The sequence below is a fragment of the Medicago sativa genome, chromosome 1, assembly GCF_051527215.1.
Source record: "Medicago sativa cultivar Bolivia chromosome 1, Bolivia_mono, whole genome shotgun sequence".
NCBI classification, from domain to species: domain Eukaryota; kingdom Viridiplantae; phylum Streptophyta; class Magnoliopsida; order Fabales; family Fabaceae; genus Medicago; species Medicago sativa.
Window position 1 is genome coordinate 68,673,814 of NC_140749.1, and position 17,384 is coordinate 68,691,197.

The 17,384-nt window shown below is 31.6% G+C and overlaps 4 protein-coding genes across 5 annotated transcripts; 3 read left to right on the forward strand and 1 right to left on the reverse strand.

Moving 5' to 3' along the window:
• Window positions 1-153: 153 nt before the first annotated feature.
• Window positions 154-2,251, forward strand: LOC146956744 (uncharacterized). Of its 2 annotated transcripts, none has more exons than XM_085731215.1 (5): window positions 154-507; window positions 750-930; window positions 1,113-1,213; window positions 1,305-1,365; window positions 1,699-2,251. In XM_085731215.1, exons 2-5 carry the CDS (start codon window positions 828-830, stop codon window positions 2,091-2,093), a joined length of 660 nt encoding a protein of 219 aa, XP_085587341.1. In that variant the 5' UTR covers window positions 154-507; window positions 750-827; the 3' UTR covers window positions 2,094-2,251. The 2 variants fall into 2 exon arrangements, with proteins under 2 accessions (XP_085587341.1, XP_085587342.1); XM_085731216.1 differs by having other exon boundaries at window positions 268-507; window positions 1,305-1,359.
• A 653-nt stretch (window positions 2,252-2,904) lies between these two features.
• Window positions 2,905-7,210, reverse strand: LOC146956745 (glycolipid transfer protein 1-like). Its single transcript, XM_085731217.1, has 7 exons — window positions 7,014-7,210; window positions 6,011-6,140; window positions 5,204-5,259; window positions 4,713-4,843; window positions 3,922-4,057; window positions 3,708-3,839; window positions 2,905-3,234 (listed from the first exon to the last, which is right to left on the reverse strand). Exons 2-7 carry the CDS (start codon window positions 6,126-6,128, stop codon window positions 3,199-3,201), a joined length of 609 nt encoding a protein of 202 aa, XP_085587343.1. The 5' UTR covers window positions 6,129-6,140; window positions 7,014-7,210; the 3' UTR covers window positions 2,905-3,198.
• Window positions 7,211-8,324: 1,114 nt separating this feature from the next.
• LOC146956746 (large ribosomal subunit protein eL14-like) lies at window positions 8,325-9,915 on the forward strand. Its single transcript, XM_085731211.1, has 5 exons — window positions 8,325-8,377; window positions 8,460-8,561; window positions 8,656-8,785; window positions 8,904-9,016; window positions 9,704-9,915. Exons 1-5 carry the CDS (start codon window positions 8,375-8,377, stop codon window positions 9,755-9,757), a joined length of 402 nt encoding a protein of 133 aa, XP_085587337.1. The 5' UTR covers window positions 8,325-8,374; the 3' UTR covers window positions 9,758-9,915.
• A 2,314-nt stretch (window positions 9,916-12,229) lies between these two features.
• On the forward strand, window positions 12,230-13,868 carry LOC146956747 (large ribosomal subunit protein eL14-like). The gene is made up of 5 exons (XM_085731212.1): window positions 12,230-12,282; window positions 12,365-12,466; window positions 12,561-12,690; window positions 12,821-12,933; window positions 13,645-13,868. The coding sequence occupies exons 1-5, from the start codon at window positions 12,280-12,282 to the stop codon at window positions 13,696-13,698; spliced, it is 402 nt and encodes a 133-aa protein (XP_085587338.1). The 5' UTR covers window positions 12,230-12,279; the 3' UTR covers window positions 13,699-13,868.
• Window positions 13,869-17,384: the final 3,516 nt, after the last annotated feature.

Sequence of the window (17,384 nt, forward strand, 5' to 3'; positions counted from 1 at the left end):
AAGTGTATTTTATTTATTCACCAAATTGAGAAATGCCATGGAATATGTATTATACATTTGAGAATTCAAAGCGTTATTGTCGCATAATTTATGACTAACAATAGATTACTAATATTAATCACAAATATAACCAAAGAAAATGAAAATTAGATTGCAACATCTATGGATGTCCATCAAAAAAAACTTGTTTAGTTACTGGTTTTGATTTGCATGGCCACCGTTAGGGGCTTGTAGATCAAAATCCAGTAAACTTTCCATTTTGATTTTTGAGATTTTCCTGAAACTCTCCCTCTTTTTGGTTGGTTTGTTTGGTTTGGTTAAGATTCAATTCTTTTTCCAAACCTTTCCAGCCAAGAACTGTCCTATACTTTTCCTCCCATGTTGTCATCAACATACACATTTTTTCTTTATTCATCATTTTTGTTTGATGCTTAATTTGTGGTTTTCAGCTTTGGGAATTAGGCTAACAAAGTAGTGCATGGTTCATTCCAACATTTCTTTTTGGAGGTATATGTACATATATTGTATTATATTATATTTTATTTTTTTATATTATTTTGATGATCATAACTTTATGAGATGATATGGTGATTAGTTGGTAAATTGGTAATGTGATTGACAATGCCGCTCATTTGTTAGCAACAACGTCATTGTCGTATGCTAGCTTCCAAATTTATGATTATATGTCATCTTGTATTATGACAGAAGATCTATTGTATGATTGATATTATTATTTTTTCGACTTTCAGAAAATTGTAGTTGATTTTCATTGAAGATTGAAAGTGTCAACACCTTTGAAGTGGAAGGTTTATACATAGTATTGCAAAATGAATCAAGGAGGTGGTACATCTGTAAAGATGTCCTCGACCGCGGTGAAAGGCCAAGTGAAAGGCCTCCTTAAAGGACTCAGATACATATCTCAGATGTTTGGTAAGTCTCTATCGTCACAAAAAAAATTAAATTAAGAAGTCTTTTTTTACGGAGACTCATGTCACCGTGAAAACAAACATGCACTACATATATTTTCAAAACCTTAGTGGTGCTAATGAATTTCAATATATATATACACACACACAAGAAAGAAAAAAAATTAAAGGATAAGAATTTTCCAGATGAGGATGAAGAACAGGAGATAGAAATTGGGTTCCCAACAGATGTAAAGCATTTGGCACATATTGGATGTGAAGATGAAATGACAAATAAACCTAGCTGGGTAAAATGTTCATTTTTTTTTCTCCTTCAATAAAATGAACCCCAACACTACTTGATTAATTGTTTATTAAATTAAATGTTAAATTTTGCAGATGACAGAGTTCAAAGAAACACAACAACCTTCAACAGGAGCAAAGACCTCTGAAGGTCAAGGTTTGATTCTTTCATTATTTATAGTCAAATCAATTATGTTAAAAGAATTTTTGGTATTTATATTTAATCCTAGACTAGTGTACAATGTTAAAGAAGTTGCAAAATAGACTTGCCTAACAAGTAACAATAATTTCAACTTTTTTTATGTTGTTGGTATATAACTATTTTTGACAGAATTTTGTTGAATTCTAATAAATATAACTATGGGTGCAGATAGTGGTAATATGTTGTTTCTTTAAAAATAATGCAATTACATGTATTATTCGAATTGTTTGACCAAGATCATATGCACTAGTTTTTAAATAGTTCTCATGAATATAACTATGGATGCAGATAACGGTAATAATAGTGACACCAATAGAGTAAAAGGAGACACCAATAGTGTAAAAGGAGAAGGGAAGAGAAACAGCATTCGAAGATCAAGGCCGCGTTCATCAGAGAACCAATCCTCAACGAACTCGTCTCCACCACGAGAGGAAGGAGGATCCACAAAAACAACTCGACGACACAGACAAAGTCGTCAATCCAATGAAGATGAAGAAAACAGCAAGCCCCCAACTACAAAACAATCTCGCAGAAAGGCAAAATCATCGTCGGAGGAAAAGGATAAGGAAACTTCTTCCACAAGAAAGACCTCAAGAACTCGAAAGTCATCTAAGGCTGATTCCTTAACTGATATCCCCTTCACAGATCCAGGGCCTTCAGCCCAACAGACACCTCTTAAGTGATTAATAGTGCTCTGGCATAAATAATTTCAGTTTTAGAGAGAGATTTCGAGAGCAGGATATTTTTTATTCTTCTCTTGTTAATATTATTATGACATTATATCATCATCATCTTATGTTACATGGTGTTGTCACTTCAAATTACAACTACTTTTCTTCCATCTCCTTTTCTTTTTTCCATTTATATTTTTGAATTTTGAATTATTAATGTTTACTTTCTCCCTTCTTTTTGGATTCAACCGTCCCTTAACAGCATAAGCCCTTGTCTAACACGATGACTTTCGCACGCTCTCTGCATGGCTAGTCCAAGCATAAAGCAGCTCAAACCCTTGTTTTAGATCTCCAGAAACAAATAATCTTTTATTAGAAAATAGACCTCCAAATAAAAAAAATGATATTATAGTATTAGTTAAAATTTTAAGGATGATATTATAGTATTAGTTAAAATTTTAAGGGTAAATGTGAAGCAACTTGCATTTGATCTAGGGGTGGTATGATTTGTACTCATATTTTGGGTTGACGTGCCAAGTGTGTTAGTTACTAGTTAGAAGTATCTGAACTGCTTTTTAAGGCAATTTTGGTTTGGTTGAAAATAAAACCTACGACATCGAGTTTACAAACATTCCTGTCCTGGCAAAAGAAATTACAGTTTACAGTTTAGACATCCATCAAGTCTGTTTTTTTCTCCCTTAAAAAAAAAAATCTTTTTTTTTTCTAGCTAGAGTTCAGTTAGTGTCTTAAAGCTCAGTTGTAAACAACAATCATGTTCTTTCAAAAACTGAATAATCACTCTTCTTGTTTGTATTGATAAAACTGAAAATAATCACTCTTCTTGTTTGTATAGATAATCAATATTCAATTAACCAAATGCAAATATAGTTCAATAAGTTTGTATCTTGCCAAACCAAATTGCATTTGTCTCAACATTCCATCCACCAAACAGAAAACAAGTCATTTGTAAGGTAAACGACTATAAAGTCATTAATTTTGTTATCATGTCCATTATTTTGGATGCCAATAGAGAAACAGAGTTTCAGGACTCAAATAAAAAAGAGAGTGAGAATGCAAGAGTCATTCATCAATAGACTTCTGTCCATGAATCCATTCTTTATGAAGCCTTCAATTCATCCAATCCAAATCGAGCCTGTGCCAAAACAACAAGCTTTTAAGTTCAAAGATCCTTTAAGAAATCAATATCTTTATCATGGAACTGCTGTCACTATGTGAGTGTGTGTGTGTGTGTGAGTGTGTGTGTGTGTGTGTGTGTGTGTGTGTGTGTGTTGGACTTTTTTTATTTAACAAAATATATATATTTCTAAATATGGCTTAGCTAAGAACACGATAATGCAGAGTTTCAGGGATTTGGATTCCGTGCAGTAATTGCATGACACATTAATTGATCTTGGCAGTCCAATCTCAAATCCAAGATGAACATTGTTCCCAGATGATTTCATGCAGATGTAATCTGATTCGACTGATCTCAATTAATGCGTGTAAATCCCTTGTTTTCAAAATGCAGGGAATCCAAAGTCCACAGTTCAGTCTCCTTTTTCAGGCCTTGTAGATTAATGTCAGCAATCATCATTAATACGCTAAAAGAACTAAAACAAAAATTACCAGAAACTTGTGATTCTCTTCAAGGAAAGGAGAAAAGCTAGTACAAAATTGCTCAATGTCAGCATTGATATCACCACCTCCCTGTATCACCTCCATGAATTTCTTCCTATCAGGAGCAAGCTTCATCGCTACCTGTAGGTAAAATATTTGTTACAAATCCATGTTACCATATACTACATGAACACTCCTAAAAAATAGAAAACAAATCCCTTACAGTGAAGCTAGAACTAGCAAGCCAGCCATGCCACTTCTTTAGAGTCTTGTTATAGGAATCAGTACAGGCTTGTGACATTGACCAATCCGCATGCTCAATTAAGTTTCGGAACAGTGCCACCAAGAAATCCATTGCTCTGAAGATTTTACATGTCAGAGAAATAAATGTATCATAAATTAAAATACTAACAAATTACATAAAGGAAACAAATAAGCATTTGCTGAGGCCTCTAACCATGGGAAAACAAAATTAGTAAACTACGAATAATTCCGAGCTTCAAAACCTCAACATAAATTGAAGAAAAATAAAAAGCTTTATAATTGAAGCTACTGAAAGGATCCACCATTGAGCTGAAAGATAATAAAAATATTATAAATCTTCCCTAACACACCTTGAAAAAGTGACTCAATTAGAAGAACAAATAGAAATAATATAAATCATCCACGCAGAGCAAACATTCTTGCATGTATGCACACATTACTGTTCTTTATAGAATCTCTATTCATTATGTCCAGTATCATATTGCATTTTTGGTCCCAAATTTTGGAAAGCACGTGCATTGACATAACTTCTATTATCAGATTTCTAGCTAAAATAATCCTTTCGGAATCTTATGCATATATTGGCATCTTTTTTTCCTAATCTTTATTTTGACTGTTCATTTACTCATGCAAAACAAACTCTACTTGGAACATCACAATGTCAAGAAAGAGTTTTCTATAATAATAGATTTGAGAACACCATAACAGTAGGAATTATAAGTTAAGCAGTAATTGTTTGGCATTCATTACCTTGTAAGCCAGAGAAGTCCATTGGTACAACTGGATGATGCCTTGGCAGTTTTAGTTTCAACTTCTACTTGTACCAAACTATACAGGCAGTTGAATTTGGTTGGATTAGATAAATATTTGGATTCCAATCTCTGCGGTGAAAGTCAAAATAGTACAGAGTAAGAATATGTGGCATCTGAATTGTTGAATCCAATACAATTTAAGTTTTTTTTTTTTCGATAAAAAATATAAGTTTGGTACATACGATTTGCCAAAAGTTCTATAAAATGTAGTACAGCGTAATTATATATATACAAGCCAACTAAATATGAATTTGAAAAATGAATCTACACCCAGCATACACTTCAAGGTATAGTATAGCCATATAACCATGGTATGTCATCTTAAGGAAAACAAAAATACTACATTGATCTAAAGCTGCAAGCAATCATATGAGATATATATATATACGGGATGAAAAACACAAGATAAAAACAGGTGACAAAACATACCGATATATTACCACCTATGTCAGATTTGACAAGGGTCATAGCAGCTCCAAACTTATCTGCCATAAGAATAACACCAGTTCAGTCAACAATGATACAAGTAATCATATTATGGCACATTTGACACATAGACCAAGCATCAAATTGTAACACAATGATTTGCAATCTATCATGTTTTACATGTTTATGTTGTAGAGTTTAGATTGTAATGAACTACTTTTACAGATTAAAAGATATGTCTGTGTATGTTTTTGATAGTGATGGGTTCAAGATCCTATTGTTTTCTATTCCTTTTCCTCTTAATGAAATATTTCCTTAAAATTAAAATGATTTAGAAACTTAAATAACCAAGAAACAGGTTAAAAACAGTCTACAAAATGTTCACATACTGCTAAGGGGTAAAAGGAAGACGCCATAAATGCACAGATATTGCATAAACAATTCCACAGTATAATTAAAGAACCAAATTTGTACATTAAAACATGCCATACATGCTAAAAAAAAACATGCCACACAATCATCGGAGTAACCTTACATTAAACATGCTAGTATGTGTCGAATATAAGGAGGAGTAAGGTAAAGAAGTAGGCTCAATAAAGATACAGCGGTCTTTTAAGATGCAGATAGTGGCGATTTAGGTTACAGGCTTCAATGCTGCATAGACTTGAATTCATTTGGAATATTAGATTAAATTTATGGTAGTTATAGTTTTGTTTAATATGCATTTGATTATTCAAACGGGCCATTCTATATTCCCCTCACAAAATAAAACACATCAAAATGTCAAATCAAAGGACATAGAGCAATTACCTATAACAGGAAGTATATGTTTGCACACATCCAAGAAAGGCTGTGACAGAATTTCTCCCTGTTCAGACTTTACATGCTTTATTCCTTCCAATGTAGCAGCGAAAACAGTCCCTTCCATTTTTGTGTTTTGCTGCACATGACACATCCATAACTCAATAAACACATACAAGTAAAAGTTTAACCAGACTAAGGGTCTGTTTGGATTGGCTTATTTGTGCTTATCTACTGACATAAGTTTTGTGAAACTATTTGAGATAATTTATGAAAACAGCATATGACAGCTTTTTCAAACTCATTTTCATAAGTTGTTCAATGAATCTAGCTTATAAAAACAACTTAGAGCATATACAAAAAGAATTTAACTTCATTAGATCTTTTGGCATAAAATTAGCTTATTTAAGCTTATACATAAGCGCCTATCATGATAAACACTTGTGCTATAAGCTGCAAATAAGCTGTTTATCCAAACAGGCCCCAAATCAACATAAATCCACTCCTATCACCCTACACATATATATGATATATTCCTTTCTTTTTTATTAGCTAATAAATTTTGTTATGTAAAATCAATAATAAAAACACAGATCTTTCATAAATGGCAGGAATTTTAGCTTATAATATCCTAACAATGAGTTGAAGTGAGTAGTCTCCATTTTACATAATGCTTATAGCTAAGTATATGCAATAACTTGCATCTGATCATCACAATTATTTTCCTTACATGATTTAACTATAGTTTTGTGCCCATCACCAAATGGAAATCAAAGAACTCACAAGAATATGAGCTGCTTATTTTAAAATAAATTAAAAATCAAAACTTTACTGAAAGAAGAAAAGAAGAAAAAAAAAACCAAAGCTGAAAATGAGTTGAATTGCATGCCCATGAACTAATTTTCCAAAATTTCACAACTTTTCAAAGTTACAAACACTGATCCATTAAGAAAACAATTAGAATTGAACAATTGAAAAAGAAAAAAAATAATTGCAATTGAGAAAGGCTTACATGTGAAACAAAGTCGAAGAATGAAGAACAGCGATGATCTGTGATTGACAACAATCGCAGGCGCAAATCAAGTTTATAGGCGCAAATCAAGTGTATTTTCACTAAATAACGTAATTTCCTTTTTGGTGTTTTTGGTTTGATTGTTTTATACGTTTTCAGATCTGTTTTTTCATGACTTGCAAAGTGATTCCCACGACGGCACTACGAGTATGAAGTGAGTCCACTTATTCTTTTTCAAAAAGAAAAAAAAAATTAATAAAAAAATAATTAAATGCACTATTAGTATTGATGTAGAAATAAAATTTAGACATGAAGTAAAGGTTAAAACAAAACAAAAATTGTCATTATTGACTTTTTTTCTCTAATAAATATGCCTATAAGTTATAACATTTTATTTATTTATAAAAAGGAGCAACATCATTTATTTGTCAATAAACAAACTTGAAATGAGAGTTTAAATAATAAAAAGAGTTAAAAAAATGTCTACTTTCTAAAATAATGTTTTTGAGCTTGCCTCTTGTGTAAAACAGAGTAAGGCTGCGTACAATACACCAAATGGTGGGACCCCTTCCCGGACCTTGTATATGCGGGAGCTCTAGTGCACCGAGTTGCCCTTTTTTTTGTAGGTTATTAAAGTAATCAGCAACTATCTTGAAATCCATTTCAAAATTGGCAAGGTCAAGCTGTAGCTAGTGTACCAAATCAAATGCACATAGAGCAAAATTCCAAATACACCCACAATTTAATCCCAACTCTGTTGGCATTAGTTGAGAAGGTTTTTTTTTTTTTTTGAGGGACTTAGCTGAGAAGGTAGTATTGATGTACCAAATGCTCCAGATTATCGACGCAAAATGTGCTAGTTTCACAACATTAATGTTGATGTCTTGCCAAGTCAACGCAGGTTGTATGTGCTGCCATAAATTGCTACCCTGCAACACAAACAATCCTTGAGTGTCAAGTCAAACCTAAAAGACATACACATTCAAAACGATCAAATAACCAAACATCTTAGCACACTTGATTTCAAAAGTAAGTTTTTAGAATACAAAATACTCTTCTAACATTTTATTTTCAAAATGTCTTACATACATTAATAAATTTATATCCAAAATCATTTAAAATTTAATTTGAAAATTATTAGAATACAATGTAACAAAAGAAGCTAGATTTGTTGTATAAGTAAAGATGAGGTGGGGAGAGTAGAAAATTTCTAAGACAATAATAGCTTTTCTTTATTTTGGGCCCATACCCGAACAAAGGCCCATTCCAATGCCCCTCTTTATAAAACATCACAAAAACCCTAATTTTGACAACACTCTTCTAACCTTTGTTTCAGCTGCGAGTGCCTCAGAAAATCGAAAATGGTGAATCACATTTCTCTGTTCATCTTTGTCTCAATTCCATTTCTTAATCTTTCTCTAATCTCACTGTGTGTTCTTTGTTCAGCCGTTCAAGAGGTTTGTTGAGATCGGAAGAGTTGCACTTGTCAACTATGGTCCAGATTATGGCAAGCTCGTTGTTATCGTTGATGTTATCGACCAAACTAGGGTAACCCATTTTCAAATTTCCAATCTTTTTCCATTTTCAACCTAGCCCATTTGCGTAATTTCTCAAAAATGTTTGTGATTTGTTTGTTTTGCAGGCTCTTGTTGATGCACCTGATATGGAGAGAGCCCCAATCAATTTCAAGAGACTGTCCCTAACTGATATCAAGATTGATATCAAGAGAGTTCCTAAGAAGAAGGATCTCGTCAAAGCCATGGAAGCTGCAGGTAGAATTTCTTCTATTAACCTATCTATGTATTTATTGTTGTTTTTGTTTTTATATTTTGTTTGTTGAAATTGGATTTTTTTTTTTTTGTGGTAATTGGTTTTGTTTGAATTTGATAGATGTGAAGAACAAGTGGGAGAAGAGCTCCTGGGGAAGAAAATTGATTGTTAAGAAGAGGAGGGCTGCCCTTAATGATTTTGATAGGTTCAAGATTATGTTGGCCAAGATTAAGGTATAATTTTAGTTGCTGTTTTTTGTTTTCTGTTGTGAAATGCTTTTTAGTTAGGCCTTGTTTGGTTAAATAACTTAATTAGGCTTTTAGTGTAGTTGGCTATTATAGAAGCTGTTGTGAAATGCTTTTAAGTTAGGCCCTGTTTGGATAAATAACTTAACTTGGAGCTTATTGTGTAAATTTGGTTATTATACGAGCTGTTATGGATGAGCTGTTTCTATCGCACAAGATAAAATGAAGTCAAATTGTTTTTGTATAAGCTTTAGGGTCCGTTTGGATTAACTTATGAAAAATAGCTTATGCGAACATATATGCTTTGAACTTAATTCATAAGTTCTCACTAACAAAAAGTTGTATCTTCATAAGCTGGTTTTTCATAGACTTCCTTGACAAGCTCATGAATATTACATAATTTTTTTTTATTTGTATAAAGCTCAAAGAGAAGCCAATCTGAACAGACTTAATCTGTTTCTTAAGTTATTTGGAGAACTTGTCAAATGAACCATTTAACAATTTTTGAACATACCACACATAAGTTTCAAGTTGGTAGTTGATAAGCTAAAAGAAGCCAATCCAAACAAGCCCTTAGCTGAGTTTATAGGGTTTGATTCTGTTTTTTCAAATTGTGTTTTGGTTGTATTCATTCTTATGTAGTGTTGACGACGATCATAATTTCAATTTGTGCAGAGGGCTGGTGTTGTTAGGCAAGAACTTGCTAAGCTGAGGAAGACCGCTGCTTAGGCATTACTTCATGATACAATTTTCAAATTTTGTTGTTGATTTCCTTCTATTTAGTACAACTTGGATTTTTGAGTGTTTTGTATCACTAAGACAGTTGGTTAAATGTTTGATCCTAAGATATTTGTGTTACGAGATTTATTTTAGTACTCAGTTTTCCATTTTTGCTTTTGATTGCATAAGTCTTTTGATAATATATAATCAAGCAAGAAAGAGCTAGAGGTTTTATTGTTATTAGGTTTGCATATTTTTTAATGTTGGTTATGTTCTCATTTAAAATCTGTTAAAAGTTTCAAATTGCAACTTCATTTTACTCATAAATTAGCTTTGATACAAGTATACAACTACCATTACAAATGCTGCAATACTCAAGTTCTCCAATACTTGTTACCCTCAAGGCTGAGAGAGTGGGTTTCTATTAAATTGTTCTTTGCTCCCTAGTCTAGGACAATTCAGCATATTTATATGCCTGTAAGTTACATGTTTTGTCTTATAGTCTTGCAGCTTCTGTATATGCTTTGTTTTTAATTGAAAACAAGTATATGTCTAGCTACTCCCTTGTGGGCATATTCTGGTGAACATATCATTAAGTAAATGGCCAAAGAAATGTTATTGCCCATGAACATTGTTGATTTTTGTATGCAGTGCTGAACTACACTGAAAAGATGTTTGACTGTTATACATTTCCGTGTTATGAGTTAATTATGATTTAAACTTACTTTGGGGGGGCGTATTGGATTGAGATTTCAGAAGACTATTTTGGCAAACAAAATCATGAAGATTTTGAGGGATTATATTGATTTTTGTTGGATTTTAAAAGACTTTTTTTTAAATGACATTTTACAATCAGGATTTTGAACACATGACTTTAACGGATTTATAACGGATGTATAATACAGATTTTTTGAGATTTCAAAGGACTTTATGAAATTTTATAATTTGAAAGGATTGTATGGATTCATATAAAAAAAAAAATCAAAATGACTACAGGATAAAAACAGATTACAAACGTTAAGATGTATGATACACATAAATAGTAATGAATCCAGTAATCATTTAACATAAAAAAATAATGTATCATACACCTTAAACACCATTACAGGAATGCTCACTTGTCAACAAAAAAGAAATAACAAAACAATCTGCTAACAAACAAATAAGGGTTAATTATGTTTCTAGTTTCTATAAAATAGCGACCTTGTAAGTTTAGTCCCTACTTAATTTTAATAGCATTTTTAGTCCCTAATTTTATATTTCTGCACTGAGTATTAGTCCCTACTCAATTCAAATTTGTTTAATTTATGCTTAAACTCTTAAATTTTTGAACAATTTTTTGCAGACATGTTTAGAACATTACTAAAAGTTCGTCCGCAAAAAATTATTGCAAAATTTGATTTCTACATCCATATTTTATTACTTTTTATCTTTAACTTTTGTCGTTTTAAAAAATTCATATTTAATTTATTTCATGTCAGAAAATTCTAAATTTTAGTAAACGAACCTTTCATAGTGTTCTAATCTTGTCTCAAAAAAATCGTTCAAAAATTTAAGAGTTTAAGGATAATTAATCAAACTTTGTTTTAGCAGGGACTAAAATTATAAGTAAATTTTTTTTATAGGGACTAAAAATGCTATTAAAATTAAGTAGGGACTAAACTTACAAGGTCGCTATTTTATAGGGACTAGAAACATAATTAACCCAACAAATAATGATAATAAGTTAGATGAAAAAAATGACTTAAAAAAACTTAAAACTTGAACGTGAACATTAACGTGAGATGCAACTTCCATCAGGGGAAAAAATGAGAAGCAACTACCCTGAAATCCATTTCAAAATTGGCAGGGTCAAGCTGTAGCTAGTGTACCAAATCAAATGCACATAGAGCAAAATTCCAAATACACCCACAATTTAATCCCAACTCTGTTGGCATTAGCTGAGAAGGTTTTTTTTTTTTTTTTTTTGAGGGACTTAGCTGAGAAGGTAATATTGATGTACCAAATGCTCCAGATTATCGACGCAAAATGTGCTAGTTTCACAACATTAATGTCTTGCCAAGTCAACGCAGGTTGTATGTGCTGCCATAAATTGCTACCCTGCAACACAAACAATCAATCCCTGAGTGTCAAACCTAAAAGACATACACATTCAAAACGATCAAATAACCAAACATCTTAGCACACTTGATTTCAAAAGTAAGTTTTTAGAATACAAAATACTCTTCTAACATTTTATTTTCAAAATGTCTTACATACATTAATAAATTTATATCCAAAATCATTTAAAATTTAATTTGAAAATTATTAGAATACAATGTAACAAAAGAAGCTAGATTTGTTGTATAAGTAAAGATGAGGTGGGGAGAGTAGAAAATTTCTAAGACAATAATAGCTTTTCTTTATTTTGGGCCCATACCCGAACAAAGGCCCATTCCAATGCCCCTCTTTATAAAACATCACAAAAACCCTAATTTTGACAACACTCTTCTAACCTTTGTTTCAGCTGCGAGTGCCTCAGAAAATCGAAAATGGTGAATCACATTTCTCTGTTCATCTTTGTCTCAATTCCATTTCTTAATCTTTCTCTAATCTCACTGTGTGTTCTTTGTTCAGCCGTTCAAGAGGTTTGTTGAGATCGGAAGAGTTGCACTTGTCAACTATGGTCCAGATTATGGCAAGCTCGTTGTTATCGTTGATGTTATCGACCAAACTAGGGTAACCCATTTTCAAATTTCCAATCTTTTTCCATTTTCAACCTAGCCCATTTGCGTAATTTCTCAAAAATGTTTGTGATTTGTTTGTTTTGCAGGCTCTTGTTGATGCACCTGATATGGAGAGAGCCCCAATCAATTTCAAGAGACTGTCCCTAACTGATATCAAGATTGATATCAAGAGAGTTCCTAAGAAGAAGGATCTCGTCAAGGCTATGGAAGCTGCAGGTAGATTTTCTATTAACCTATCTATATATTTATTTTTGTTTTTTTTTTATGTTTTCTTAAGTTGTTTTTAGCTTTTTTTTGTTGAAATTGGATTTTAATTGTGGTAATTGGTTTTGTTTGAATTTGATAGATGTGAATAACAAGTGGGAGAAGAGCTCCTGGGGAAGGAAATTGATTGTTAAGAAGAGGAGGGCTGCCCTTAATGATTTTGATAGGTTCAAGATTATGTTGGCCAAGATTAAGGTATAATTTTAGTTGCTGTTTTTTGTTTTCTGTTGTGAAATGATTTTAAGTTAGGGCCCTGCTTGGATAGACAACTTAATTTGCAGCTTGTAGTTCAAGTGGCTATTATAGAAGCTGTTGTGAAATGCTCTTAAGTTGGGCCTTGTTTGGATAAATAACTTAATTTGCATTTTATAGTGTAAGTGGGGTTATTATATAAGCTGTTATGGATGAACTGTTTCTGTTGCACAAGATAAGATGAATCAAATTGTATTTCTATAAGCTTTAGGGCCCGCTTGAATTGGGTTATGAGAAGTAGCTTATGTAAATAAATAAGCTCTTATGTTAATTCATAAGTTCTCCCTAACAAACATTGTATCTCCATAAGCCGTTTTTTCATAGACAAACTTGACAAGCTCATGAATAATACATAAAAGCTTATTTATTTGAATAACCTCAAAAAGAAGCCAATCCAAACAGACCCTTAATCTTTTATCATAAAATTTGGAGAACTTATCAAATGAACTGTTAAAACAACTTTTGAACATGCCACACATAAGTACTCACAGACAGTCTTACATGCTTTTGGCTGTTTATAAGCTAAAATAAGCTAATCCAAACAGGCCCTTAGTTGAGTATGTAGGGTTTGATTTTGTTTTTCAAATTGTGTCTAGGTTGTATTAATTCTGATTCTGATGTTGTATTGATGTTCTTAAATTTCAATTTGTGCAGAGGGCTGGTGTTGTTAGGCAAGAACTTGCTAAGCTGAGGAAGACCGCAGCTTAGGCATTACTTCATGATGATACAATTTTCAAATTTTGTTGTTGATTTCCTTCTATTTATGAGATTTATTTTAGTACTCAGTTTTCCATTTATGCTTTTGATTGCATATTTTTTAATGTCGGTCTTTTGATAATATATAATCAAGCAAGAAAGAGCTAGAGGTTTTATTCGTATTAGGTTTGCATATTTTTTAATGTTGGTTATGTTCTCATTTAAAATCTGTTAGAAGTTTCAAATGGCATCTTCATTTTACTTGTAAATTAGCTTTGATACAAGTATACAACTCCGATTCATGACTTGGTATCATACCATTACAAATGTTGCAATACTCAAGTTCTCCAACACTTGTTACCCTCAAGGCAGAGAGAGTGGGTTTCTATTAAATTGTTCTTTGCTCCCCAAGTCTAGGACAATTCAGCATATTTATATGCCCGTAAGTTACATGTTAACAGTCTTGCAGCTTCTGCTGTACATCAATAGCTCCTGTAAACATTGTATGAATGTCCCTTGTGGACATTCTGGTGAAAAAAGTGTTGCCAACCATGATATGCATAAGCTAGTGTTATATTCATAAATGGCCAAAGAAATGTTATTGCCCATGAACATTGTTGATATTCGTATGCAGTGCTGAACTACACTGAAAAGATGTATACGTTGCCGTGTTATGATTTAAACTTACTTTAGATTCAATGGTTTTCTAGGGTCTACACAGGGCATTCAAAACGTTCTTAACCTAAAGTTGTATATCGAATATCTACAAAGTACAAACATTTATAAAATACATATGTTTAGTGCAGAGCAAGAACTTAGTGTGCTCAATCTTTATTGTATCCAAACAAAATGTGAACTTGCAAGAATTACTGGCCTTTTTTATTTTTTGAGTGCTTCAGTTTTGCAATCTTACTATCTTGATATAACACCAAAAGTGCAAATTAAGGTTCGTAAATTATGGAGGTTTTGACTAGTAAATCCCAGAGAGATTCAGTTAAAAAATAGAGATTTAAAAACTAGAGAGGATCACAAATACTATTTTCTAAATAAGAACCTTTGTCATCTTCTCCACTGTGAGAAGCATGGCAGTGTAACTGTGGAGTTGAAGTATCCACCAGTAACTTGCATGTTTAGTCCATGCTCTAGTGCAGGTGACGTGCCAATAATGGTACTGACTACTACTAAGTACTCTGTGTTTTGCATTGTTGATGAAGTGAACTTTGGTATATTCATTCATGTAGCTGGAAGAGTGTTAATTCACTTGGCGGTTTTCTTAAGAGAGTTTCTTTATGTCTCGTTACAACAGAGGGGAAGGTATGTAGTATTTTAGAGCTCTTCAGTAAGATCATAAGCTGGGTTTTCACAATGTTCTTTTTTGAGGTTGATAGCTAACTAGTCGAGATACCCGTGCTGAGCACGGGTAGCGCGGCTGCGCCGCGCGGCGAAACGTGTGTCAGCAAGAACAAATATAATAGTAAATAATGGTATAAAAAATTTATAATTGTTTTTCATCTTTATCATTTGTCACTAATTTTAACTAATTATATAGTGACAAAATTAGTATATTATAATAGGTGAGTAATTTTGAGTCGCGTGTATCAATTATACTCACTTTGGGCAATTTCCGTAGTGGAAATGTTGAATGGAGTATTAAAAAAAAACTTCGATATAGTATTTTTTATAAAATTTTAATTTATTTTATTAGCAAATATCAGAATTAATTTTTAAAATCGAGTTATCAAGGCAAACCAAAGTATTAGACAAAGACAATACAATAACATTGGCTGTTGTTAAGTTTCTTATGTATATGTATACATTAGATTAATGTTCAAATTCGGTCTCGTGTATCAATTATACACGCTTTGGATAATTTTGGTAGTCAAAATTTTATACGAAGTTTTTTATATATAGTATTTTTATAAACTATTAGTTTATTTTATTAGAAAATATCAGAATTAATCCTCAAGTGGGTTATCAAAGTGAACCAAAGTATTAGGTTATGACAATACAATAACTTTGAAAGTCGTTAAGTTTTTTGCGTATATGTATATATTAGATTAGTGTTCAAATTGGCTCCCGTGTATCAATTATACACTCAATGGATAATTTTGGTAGTGGAAATTTGATATGGAATTTATTTATTTTATTTTATTTTGAAAATGTATTTTTAGAAACTCATAGTTCATTTTATGAGCAAATATCATAATTAACCCTCAAAACTAAGTTATCGAAGTAAACAGAAGTATTAGGCAAGGAGAATACAATATGTTTGGCAGACGTTGAGTTTTTTTTATGTATTTGTATACATTAGTTCAATGATCATATTGCGTCCCTTGTATCAATTATACACTCTTTACATGATTTTTTGTAGTGGAAATTTTATATGAAGTTTTTTTATATATAGTATTTTTATAAACCCTTAGTTTATTTTATTAGAAAATATCAGAATTAATCCTCAAGTGAGTTATCAAAGCGAACCAAAGTATTAGGTTAGGACAATACAATAATTTAGGCAGTCGTTAAGTTTCTTACGTATATGTATACATTAAATTAGTGTTCAAATTGGATCACGTGTATCAATTATACACTTTATGGATAATTTTGGTAGTGGAAATTTGATATGGAGTTTATTTTTTATTTTTTTATTTTCGAAAAGGTTTTTTTAGAAACTCATAGTTCATTTTATGAGCAAATATCATAATTAACCCTCAAAACTGAGTTATCGAAATGAACATAAGTATTAGGCAAGGAGAATACAATATGTTTGGCAGACGTTGAGTTTTTTTTATGTATTTGTATACATTAGTTCAATGATCATATTGCGTCCCTTGTATCAATTATACACTCTTTACATGATTTTTTGTAGTGGAAATTTTATATGAAGTTTTTTTATATATAGTATTTTTATAAACTCTTAGTTCATCTTATTAGCAAATATCATAATTAATCCTCAAAAGCAAACCAAAGTATTAGGTTAGGACCATTAGTTCAATGATCAAATTGCGTCCCTTGTATCAATTATACACTCTTTACATGATTTTTTGTAGTGGAAATTTTATATGAAGGTTTTTTATATATAGTATTTTTATAAACTCTTAGTTCATCTTATTAGCAAATATCATAATTAATCCTCAAAAGCAAACCAAAGCATTAGGTTAGGACAACACAATAACTTTGGCATTCTTTGAGTTTCTTATTTATATGTATACATTATATTAGTGTTCAAGTTGAATCCCGTGTATGAATTATACATTCTTTGGATAATCTTGATAGTGAAAATTTTATATGGAGTTTTTTTTTATATAGTATTTTTATAAACTCTCAGTTCATTTTATTAGCAAATATCAAAATTAATCCTCAAAACTGAGTTATTAAAGCAAACCAAAGTATTATGTTAGGGCAACACAATAACTTTGACGTTCTAAGTTTCTTATGCATATGTATATATTAAATTAGTGTTCAAATTGGGTCATGTATATCAATTTATACCCTCTTTGAATAATTTTGGCAGCGAAAATTTTTTATTGAGTTTTTTTTTTTGATATAGTATTTTTATAAACTCATAGATCATTTTGAGGACTTTTTGTGTAACTCCAGTCGTTTTCTTTAGGCACGTCTTGTGCTGAAGATGCGATCAAGTTATTGTTAATATATATACACACACACATACTTATCCTTCCATATATTTGTATTGATAT

Excerpts from the sequence above, each read along its gene's own strand:
- LOC146956745 (XM_085731217.1), bottom strand. The coding sequence starts at position 6,128 with ATGGAAGGGACTGTTTTCGCTGCTACATTGGAAGGAATAAAGCATGTA. Across the intron at positions 4,058-4,712 it reads GGACTTCTCTGGCTTACAAG|AGCAATGGATTTCTTGGTGG; the intron begins GTAATGAATGCC and ends TAAAATCTTCAG. Across the intron at positions 3,840-3,921 it reads TTGCTAGTTCTAGCTTCACT|GTAGCGATGAAGCTTGCTCC; the intron begins GTAAGGGATTTG and ends TTTTACCTACAG.
- LOC146956747 (XM_085731212.1), top strand. Across the intron at positions 12,467-12,560 it reads ATGTTATCGACCAAACTAGG|GCTCTTGTTGATGCACCTGA; the intron begins GTAACCCATTTT and ends TTTGTTTTGCAG. Across the intron at positions 12,691-12,820 it reads CAAGGCTATGGAAGCTGCAG|ATGTGAATAACAAGTGGGAG; the intron begins GTAGATTTTCTA and ends TGAATTTGATAG.
- LOC146956746 (XM_085731211.1), top strand. Across the intron at positions 8,562-8,655 it reads ATGTTATCGACCAAACTAGG|GCTCTTGTTGATGCACCTGA; the intron begins GTAACCCATTTT and ends TTTGTTTTGCAG. Across the intron at positions 9,017-9,703 it reads TTATGTTGGCCAAGATTAAG|AGGGCTGGTGTTGTTAGGCA; the intron begins GTATAATTTTAG and ends CAATTTGTGCAG.
- LOC146956744 (XM_085731215.1), top strand. The coding sequence starts at position 828 with ATGAATCAAGGAGGTGGTACATCTGTAAAGATGTCCTCGACCGCGGTG. Across the intron at positions 1,214-1,304 it reads TGACAAATAAACCTAGCTGG|ATGACAGAGTTCAAAGAAAC; the intron begins GTAAAATGTTCA and ends TAAATTTTGCAG. Across the intron at positions 1,366-1,698 it reads AAAGACCTCTGAAGGTCAAG|ATAACGGTAATAATAGTGAC; the intron begins GTTTGATTCTTT and ends CTATGGATGCAG.